General features: G+C 31.7%; 2 protein-coding genes across 2 annotated transcripts; one reads left to right on the top strand and one right to left on the bottom strand.

The window, feature by feature from the left end:
* Positions 1 to 194: 194 nt before the first annotated feature.
* On the bottom strand, positions 195 to 931 carry LOC109221821. Its single transcript, XM_019386261.1, has 4 exons — positions 742 to 931; positions 567 to 663; positions 358 to 482; positions 195 to 281 (listed from the first exon to the last, which is right to left on the bottom strand). Exons 1-4 carry the CDS (start codon positions 929 to 931, stop codon positions 247 to 249), a joined length of 447 nt encoding a protein of 148 aa, XP_019241806.1. The 3' UTR covers positions 195 to 246.
* A 3,294-nt stretch (positions 932 to 4,225) lies between these two features.
* On the top strand, positions 4,226 to 8,128 carry LOC109221822 (cytochrome P450 724B1-like). Its single transcript, XM_019386262.1, has 9 exons — positions 4,226 to 4,317; positions 5,252 to 5,576; positions 5,698 to 5,850; positions 6,270 to 6,521; positions 6,767 to 6,853; positions 7,168 to 7,192; positions 7,388 to 7,494; positions 7,561 to 7,679; positions 7,871 to 8,128. Exons 1-9 carry the CDS (start codon positions 4,226 to 4,228, stop codon positions 7,968 to 7,970), a joined length of 1,260 nt encoding a protein of 419 aa, XP_019241807.1. The 3' UTR covers positions 7,971 to 8,128.
* The last annotated feature ends 1,936 nt before the right edge of the window (positions 8,129 to 10,064 follow it).

Here is a 10,064-nt window from a genome sequence, read left to right on the forward strand (position 1 = left end):
AGTCAGCCTCTCGGAGTTATTATCCCGTACAGAAAGCAATCTGTGTTTATGAATGAGTAAAACAGTTAGATAACTTATGTGGAAAATTTGATTAGAGTATATAAGCAGTGAAATTTTATATAAATAAATCAATATATATATATATATGTATGTATGTATATATATATATATATATATGTATGTATATATATTGAACCGTGTTTTAAATTCATCAGATTGAGGAAATTTTGGATTAATCCACAGCTTTTATGCATTCCAAGTATTGCGCATAGAACATGAATCTATCAAACAACGTTCGTGTTAGATATAATGAATAACTTTCGCAAAGTAATGTTAAATCCAGTAATTGTATTTTACCTTGATATTTATGGGCTTTTATGAGCTGCATAACAACAATAATAGGCTGGTTGTTAGCACTTAGCAGATGAGGTATAATTTCATCAACAAACTCGCCCCAAAATGTAGCAGACAACTTCTTCCTCCTGTCAAATAGAAATAATAATGTAATTTTAGCATATGTAATTATCAAATCAATCCTTAATGAGTAGATGAATATTTATTCTTACTCGTCATCTTCTAGTTCAATATTCATAAATTTCCTAGAAATTCCACCTTGGTTTTGCGTATGTACCTCACTGAAATTGACAATTTCTCCAATGACATCTAAAAAACAAAAAAAATTGTTAAACTAAATAGTAGAAAAAATCATAATTAGAAATTTAACGTAAAAGTTATATTTACCAAATAATTCAGTCTCGTTCACGTCAACATTATTTATCAATTGATCATATGGTCGCAAATCAAAGATATTCATTGGGAAAAGTGTATCAGTTGTTTCAACCACTGTTGTCCGTTGAGTAAACGTCAGCCTCAACCTATGTTCATGGTGTTGAACTTCTCCTTTATTTATAACAACGATAAAGTTCGCCATATGATATAATCCAAGCTCAAATGTATTTGTGTTTTGAAAAGATCGCAAAACTGACTTTGCCAATAGAAGCACTTATCCGATCGCCCTACAAAAAAATCTATCTATAAATTAAAAGCACATTACATTACATAACAGAGATTACAAATTTCTAGTAATAGTAATGTATATTAACTCAACTTTTAAACAGTAGAGTTGAACAAATAACTTGACAGTCCACAACGCAAAAAGTTCTCAATTTCTTCTAGTTAGTTCAAAGATATATAACGCACTTACGTTGTGATTATATCATGGAAGAGGCATAAGTATCCCTCAAACTTGTCTCGAATGTCAATTATACAATTGTGTTTTGTGAGTGCTAGTATACCATGTAATGAATTGAACAATAATGAGAGATTTTGATACTTTTTTTTAAAAAAAATGAAAAATTTTGAGGAAAATCCTTTAGAGTTTCTCTTTCAGGCCTCTGTGTAGAGTATAATTCATGGTCAAAATTAAGCTATCAGGCCAGAAGTGTTAGACTTGAATATTTCACTTCACTGAAAGCTAAACATAGGACAGTAAACATTACCGCTCCGAAAAAATTGAAACAGAACAGTTGAGATATTTTCCTTAGAGAAGAGTAAAACTCAAACCTAAGTATATGTAATAATGAACATATGAAGAGATTTTGATTCTTTTTTTAAAAAAAAAATGAAGAGATTTTGATAATTCTGAGCTTGAATTATTCCCTCAATCTATGGGGCTCAAAAGTGTTAAGAGGAATTTGGTAAGGCAGGATAGAATCAGAATTTACATCATAGAATCCTCTAGTATGGTATAATCAAATCAAATAACATTTTAGATTATACAAAACAAAGATATGGTCGATAATCATATAACAATAACAATTCCGAAAACCAAACAGAATTAGCAAGTTAAAAACAAATTTAAAATACCTTTTCATCTTGTAGAACCAATTCAATCGAGAATATAGTCCCAGGATTAAAACGATCCGGTACTTCCCACAAACAGACAACACGAACTTTCAACTTCCATTGCATCTTCGAAATAGTTATATCGTTGATGAAATCAATGTGAGTAGCCATCTTATGCATAAGCCGTAAGTTTTCTTCAAATCTTGATAAAAGAAGGAAGTTTAGAATTGAAGAACGTCTAGTTGTGGAAGAAATATAAAGTCCTCCACGATTGAGCAGTTGCTACCCAGTATACAGTACGTGGGTTAAGCAGTTAAATCCATCGGCAAGTTGGAGAGAAAATTTAGGTTAACTTGAAGGTAGAAAGTAATTACCTAATATTGTGGAGTAAAAGTTTTAAAAAATAAAATGATTTAATATTTTAAAAACATTAAAAATTGAGATAATTGAAAAGGAGTTTGAACGGTTTAGAACTGAAAGGTTTTGAAGGCCATTCCTATTTTTAAGGAAGCAGGCGGTTTTTAGTATTACAATGATTTAATAATTGGAAAAAAAATTAAAATAAAAAAATGCAGAGAAGGCATCTATTAACGAAACAGTTACAACTTAAAATAACAGTTCCTAATAATTGAGGAAGTAGGCGGTTTTTAAGTATTAAAATGATTTAATAATTTCAGGAAAAAAAAATTGTAAAGAAAAAGAAACAGTTTGAACGTAAAGATAATATGTAGAAAACGAAACAGTTACAACTGAAACGTGTAGAAGCCCACTGCTATTTTTGAGGAAGCTGGTGGTTTATTCCAAATAAAATGATTTAATAATTGAAAAAAAAATTAAAATAAGTAAAATGCACAGAAGGGATCTGACGTTTTTTAGAAGAATTTATTGAAGGGTAATCCAATTAGTGTAGTTCCTAATAATTAGGAGTAATGTCCTAACATGCCATGTGTCATGTTATTGTTTTGCCATTTGGCTTCATGAGGGGCTTTTGTCTTTTGCTTTTAATTATAGATAGATTAAATGGCCGGAAAAAATTACATCAGGTTTACGTGCACATAGCGTCAACCATTTTTCATTTAATTAAGAAGTGGGAAAAGCTGACCATTTTTTTCGTTTACACTTAATTCAAAGTATTATAAAGGACTATAGACGAAGAATAAATCATGGAATACATGTTAAAGGCACTGCCTAAACTTTTCTTTATACTTGAATCACATACTTCCATGTGTGAATTAAAAAAGTTTTCCAACATGAAATAATGAAATGTACGAAGGAAAATACCATAGAAATTTGGAAACTAGCTAACAGAAAAATCTCTGTTTTCTTTTAAAATTTAAATGAACATGAGTGCCTGATTCTTTCGCATCAATTAATCAGACTTAGCTTGCTCATCATATCCTCCTAATTTGGGAAATTAAGTCTCCAAATGATACTACCATATTTCAACCAGTCATGCTATATAATTTAAATAAATTAGTTCGAATTCAACTAAATTTCGACGTCACTTATTGTCTTACTTCGTAATGTGTACGAAAAATAAATATAATTTAAAAATCCTTTTTACATGTGTGCGCCATTTTCCCTATTTCTTGATCAAACAAAATTCAATGGTCAGAAAACTATTGGTAGAATCTTCCATGATTGATGATACATCGTACATCCAACCGCGGCGAAATAGCTTTTGGGACAAGTGCACATATAACCATTTTCAGGAATGTTATTTAGATATTAGCCGGTACTTATTTTGTCCCGAAAGTTTAAACTAAAAATCTTAACTTCAGGACGATTGAGGATACTTTTGTCCTAAAAATTTGAAAAACTAAAATTCAGGACGCACTGATTAATTCCTAACTGTAAAGTGGCTTCCTGGTGTCCTTTTTACATAGTTTTTTCAACGATTTTCTGAATTTTTAGTAGGAAGTTATTAGCATAAATGAACCTCGAATATTCCATAGCTACAAATAAAGGGAAATTGTTAAATCTTATTTTCCCGAGGAGATTTTGTGAATTACTAAGAAAAGAACAATTAAAATTGTAAAAGGCAAGTCATTTAATAATGTGTGTGTTATGACCAAAAAAAATATTGTGTGAATAAATTTATACATTGGCATAGTCATTAAATCTCTCATTCAGATTTGGTTTATCTAGATAGCAATATGGGAAGACATGGGCTCTATATATAAAGTAGTAAATGATACACCACACTGTAAACTAATTAAATTGTTAGTACTAAAATTATTCTTGGCTAATATATATGATGATTGTACTACTTCAATTGATGACATTAGCTTTCTTATTTGGCACTGTAATTTTTGTCTTAATCTTTATTCACCAATTCTTCTTTGTTAAACATGAGCCTAAAGGCTTACCTAATGGGAGCATGGGCTTACCCTTTGTTGGAGAAACATTTGGCTTCTTTACCCCTCATAAATCATTCTCCATTGGCAACTTCTTACAAGAACATCGCTCTAGGTACCAATTCATATTTATTTTTATGCAATATTTTATGCTGTTAACTATGGTCAAATGTGGAAAATGAGTTTGTTGAATCAAACTCAAGACATATCAAAAAACAACTATAATTAATATACGGTCATGATCATCCAACTCGTTCGAAATGTGTTTTCGATCAAGATAGGTCAAATAACGGGATCATAACCAAACGAATCCGCCTAACATGACACAACTTTTTTTTTTTTTTTTTGCTTTTTGAAAAAGAATGTGAAAGCCATTGTATTTTCCTTATATATTGTAGCTTAATTTCTTCAAAAAATTGCATAATCGTCAAATTCCAAATGTAATTTTGTATGTTTGGATTTGGGTTGTATTGTGAGTTTGTGACCCACTAATTTGAGAGTCATTTTGGGCTCAACCGGATCAAGTCTAAAAACCATAATCATATTCGTTAAAACTGTAAAGATAGCACGGGCTAGCCATTCAAAAATAGCCAGCGTTTGCAAAGTCATTGAAAAATATCTACTATTTTGCTGCAACGCGGAAAGTTCCAGCATAATATACTGGAGATCGGTGCACCTGTGTATGAATTTCCAACATATTATGTTGGATCTCCAACACACGGAAAATTCCAATATATTATGCTGGACTGGTATATTATACTGGAACTCCAGTATATACTTATACTGGAATTCCAGTATATTATTGGAGTATTTTTCCGGATTTTGAACAGTGTTTTCGTTCAGATTTATCTTTACATGAAAAGTGGCTAAAGTTCAATTACTTTTGAAACTATGGCTATTTTTGAACGACCCACTTGTAAATTTGGCTATTTTTGAATTTCTCTCGTTAAAACTTGAACGGGTTGAGCGAATTACTAAAAAAATAGATTAATTTTGTCACCTCTAACTGTGCTCAAGATAATTTTATTTATTTTTTTGGTTTATTTCAGATATGGAGAAGTATTCAAATCCAATCTTTTTGGCTCTCCAACCATTGTTTCATGTGATTTAGAATTCAGCATATTTGTACTTCAAAATGAAGGCAGGCTGTTCCAAAGCAGCTACCCTAAATCAGTTAGAGACATTCTTGGCAAACACTCTTTAATGCTTGTCACTGGTGATCTTCACAAAAAATTCCGAAGCATTGAAACTGGCATCATCAATAAATTTAAGTGCAAACCCGATTTTCTCGATTCTATTGATAAGTTATGTACCTCGTTAATGGAATCATGGACAGGAAATCAAGTGGTTCTCTTCTCAAAAGAAGCCAAACAGGTACGGAAAGAAAATAATACCATACTACGTACATTTGGTCAAAATATTATCTGATATTAATTTACTTGTTATTTTTCGATAACGATAAATATTTTTGAACAAATTCAGTTTGTATTTGCAGTTTAGCTTTAATTTGATGTTGATGAATGTACTGGACATGGAACCTGGAGAGCCACTAGCTTTGCAATTATTAGAGGATTTCCTAACGTTCATGAAAGGATTTGTGTCCATTCCAATAAACCTTCCTTGGACATCCTATGCCAAGGCTCTTAAGGTGCTGTTACAATTTTTTATGTTTTGGTGGGTTTGATATGACTAAAAAATATTATTTGAAAAATATCTTTCGGAAAATAAGTTATTTTCTTGTGTTTTTCTTAAAAAAAAAAAGATTTTACCAAAAGGGAAAAAATGACTTTCCTCACTTTTGGGTGAAAGTTATTCTCCTCACAATTATTTCAATCCTTAACTTTATATCTCTGCTTTAACTGACAATTGACAATTGTTATAATTTTTTAATACTCAAATTTTTTATCAAAAAATGCTATCAAGCTTGCTAATATTATTATTAATCTTTAAAAAATATTTTCACTCTCCAACAAATATATAACTTCTGTCTTACCAAACACTCCGGATTCAACTAAAACTTCTTCTGTCAGTAGTGGTTTTAATGATTGATTCATTCTCTTCGTACAGGCTCGTACGAGGATCGCATCCACCTTGAAGCAAGTACTGAACGATAGAAAAAAGAGAAAAGATTTGGGGATTAATGAGCTAGCCAAAGAAGACATTTTTAATGAGAATTTATTGAAAGGACACTTAAGTGATGTGGAGAAAGTAAGCATTTTGCAAGACCTTCTGTTGGCTGGTTATGAAACAACCTCAGGACTTCTGTCCTTACTCGTCTATTTTCTTGCCCAATCACCACAAGCTCTCCAGTACTTGAAGGTATAAGAAAGCAAATTATATCAACTCATTTTAACTTGATCTTCAAACACACCACTTGTAGGGCGGCTCAATAAAATTGGTGGCCTAAAGTCTGTTTGTAACAGGAGACCTTATTTGAATAATACTCCCTCATTTTAGTGTGAACTTATTTCTTTCTTTTTAGTCCGTTAAAAATAACAAGACCCCTTTAAAATTTTTAAGACAATTTAATTACCAATACTAACACATATGCATCATATGATCAGAATGAACATCGAGCATTGAGGAGAACGAAAAAGGAAGGGGAACCCCTAAACTGGGAAGATTATAAGCAAATGAAATTCACCAGTATGGTAAATATTCTTGAATCTAGTCTTTCAATTAATACTAATCAATTGCTTATATATACGTCCGAGATATGAACGATTGTCTCTTGCACTTTTATAGTACGCACTTACATTGCGAGCTAAGAAATGAAAATTCTAATTGTTCGGGTAGTTTTTTAGACTATAAATGTAGTTTAAGATATGATGATGACAGTAAGTTAGTTATTATTTTTATGAGGTTTACATATTTATCAAGATTATTGATCTGGAATTATTTTAGTGATTAATTTTGTAAATATTTTTTACACCATCAATGCACCTAAAATCTTATTATAATTCAGGTCATTAACGAGACTCTACGTTGTGGCAACTTGGTGAAATTTGTTCACAGGGAAGCTATCAAGGATGTAGAATTCAAAGGTTTGTTAACGTGAATTCATATAAGTTTTACTATTTTATTTAAATCATTCACATTATTAGAAGAAATACAAGATTTCCGTCATAAATATTCTTTTCTTTAAGTGAATTTAATTTCCTTTTATCAATGTGATGGAAGTGCAGGATATCATATACCAGCGGGATGGAAAGTCCTTCCTATCTTGTCTTCTGTACATCTTGATCCATCCCTGCATCAAAATCCATCAGAGTTCAATCCTTGGAGATGGGCCGTAAGTTATTTTTTATTTTTTTTACTTTTCGAATAATAGACGATACATTAAAATCCTTTTTTTCAGGATCCGACCACAAGCAAGAGGGTGATCCCATTTGGTGGTGGATTGCGGCTATGTCCGGGATGGGAACTTGCTAAATTGGAAGCAGCTTTATTCCTACACCATCTTGTCATCAATTACAGGTATTATAATCAGAGATTGCAAAATGACTCAATTTGTTCAAATATATATATATATATATATATATATATATATATATATATATATATATATATATATATATATATATATAGTTACAATGCTAATTTAAATTTTGATATGTTCTTAAGTTCTAAACCTATTTTATCTAATAAAATATTTATCAATTGTGTAGGTGGACAGCGAAAGAAGATGATCATCCAATGTTGTATCCATATTTGGAATTCCCGAAAGGATTGCTAATGACTTTGGAAGCAGAAACACGTAAATTTTGAGGATATTATTTCTTTAAGGTGATGGACGACAAGGACAAAGTGATAGAATAAGATTAATAGAAGTATTTGTTTGACAAATTTTAAATTACAAAAAGATGCTGCAGATTTATCAAGGTTGAGCTTATGGCAATTATTTTTACGACTATGTAAAATTTACAAAATTCCCTCGTCATCATTTTCTGCACCCAACTTCACTTTAATACAAGTACTTAACATTCACCTTTAACACTAAAAAATGAAGAAAAAAAAAAGAAGAAAAAAATAAACTTGTAACACTAAGAGGAAAGAACAATGTCTATTAAGAAAGTCTCAGTTCAAGAAGATTGGTGGATTGTGAAAGAATTTGAGCATTCAATTTGAAAATTTTTAGGGCAAAGAATGGAATAGTTCAATAGATCGTTATAAATTTCTTCGAAAATTATTATACAACTGATGAGGAACAAATGTAATGTGGACAAGTTGGAAGAATTTTAACTAAATTTTTTCATCTTTAGTAACTATGCCAATTGCCAATAATCTTGGTCGGATTTTGAAGCTGCTAATTGATCACGCCCAATATGTCTTATAAAAATGATAAAGCAGTCGTTGCAAATATATTCCGGTTATGAAGTCCGGAGTTGAATCCCACAGGGAATTAACCTATCAATCACACCTATTGGACTTATACTAATTCACGTATTCAATCTTCGGAGATATTTAAGTAATAGATTGGATGTTTACTAAATATTACGTAATGAAAATGAAGTAATTAAGAACTAACTATGAACAGTTTGTAAACAAGAATTGGAATGATCTAAGTTTCTGACTTCCCCTATTGTCGGAATCCTTTCCCCTATGTTTACTAAAAATTTGCCTAAGTCTTCTCTATCGATCATGAGCACTCTGACTGTCGTAACTCTCTTCCGAGTAATTGCAATAATATACTAGACATATTATCCCGAATTACGCTAGCTAGCCTTAATTACAGCTCACTTAGATCGCACCCAATGTTTCGTTATCCCTAATTTCACCTTTAATCGTATTGACCCCTCATATACGTTAGGAGTGGTGTTGTTCAATAACTATCTGAATATGCACTCTCTCCCGAGTAATATATACTAAATAGGCACAACTGATTGAGGAACCTTCAATCAACAACAATCACAATATAGTTGAACAAATAGAGAAAATACTATGGCAGATCTATATTAACATAACAAGAAAATCATCCTCTAATAAGTTCCATAAAAACCCGAGATTAGGAGTTTAGCTATGCATAATCGTTTTTCCAATCCAATAGAATTCATCATAAATGCTAAAAACAAGAGGAAGAAAGGTAAAAACTCTATGCCGAATCTTCTGCCTTGCTTCTTGCCTGTTCTTGCATTCAAGATCACTTCAAAAACCTCGATACTAACTTTTTGGGCGAGCTGGGCTTCTTATAGGTCAAGGAGAGTCGCCTCTGGACTTACAATTTTACCCCTGAAATAAAAATCCTCGGAGGGACGTGTGCGGCCGCGGATGGACCGCGGATGGGCCGCGCATATTACCTTTTGTTCTGCCTGATGAGCGCAGCCGCAGATGGACTGCGCACCTGGAGAATATTTCTGCCTTCAGTTTTCTTTCTTCTTTTGCGCGAGCTCACCTCCGGTTGGCCTTCCTTGCTCTAGATTAACTCCAAAACACTCTTTAATGTCCTCATAGCCAGGAATTTTTCCTACAAAGCACAAAGTTCTTAATTAGAGCAATTTGTTAAGTATCATTTAACATTCATATATCAATAAAGTATAGCTAAGTTGGAGCATAAATGATAGCTAAACTACATAATTATAGCCTACTATCACTAATCAAAACCACCAACACATTTTGTTCCATGCATTTATACTGAATTAGGCAATTGTCCAACAAAGTTGCTCCTCAGATGGCTGCACTTTAGGGGACATATTTCTTTATTTTTATGTGACATAGTAATTAAGTTCGTGTTTGAATGAATAGGGGTACTTATAAGGCATTAGAAGTGAGTGTAAGTAAGCCTTTATATATATATATATATATATATATATATATATATATATTATTTTGACATTGGAATTAGATTTATGGTCTTCTTGTATA

This window comes from Nicotiana attenuata, unplaced genomic scaffold, assembly GCF_001879085.1.
Source record: "Nicotiana attenuata strain UT unplaced genomic scaffold, NIATTr2, whole genome shotgun sequence".
Classification (NCBI taxonomy): domain Eukaryota; kingdom Viridiplantae; phylum Streptophyta; class Magnoliopsida; order Solanales; family Solanaceae; genus Nicotiana; species Nicotiana attenuata.

Coding starts and splice junctions, on each gene's coding strand:
- LOC109221821 (XM_019386261.1), bottom strand. CDS start 931: ATGGCGAACTTTATCGTTGTTATAAATAAAGGAGAAGTTCAACACCAT. Junction 664..741: donor GAACGAGACTGAATTATTTG/GTAAATATAACT, acceptor TTTGTTTTTTAG/ATGTCATTGGAGAAATTGTC. Junction 282..357: donor AAAAGCCCATAAATATCAAG/GTAAAATACAAT, acceptor GTTGTTTGATAG/ATTCATGTTCTATGCGCAAT.
- LOC109221822 (XM_019386262.1), top strand. CDS start 4,226: ATGGGCTTACCCTTTGTTGGAGAAACATTTGGCTTCTTTACCCCTCAT. Junction 7,193..7,387: donor TAACGAGACTCTACGTTGTG/GCAACTTGGTGA, acceptor ATGGAAGTGCAG/GATATCATATACCAGCGGGA. Junction 7,495..7,560: donor TCAATCCTTGGAGATGGGCC/GTAAGTTATTTT, acceptor CCTTTTTTTCAG/GATCCGACCACAAGCAAGAG.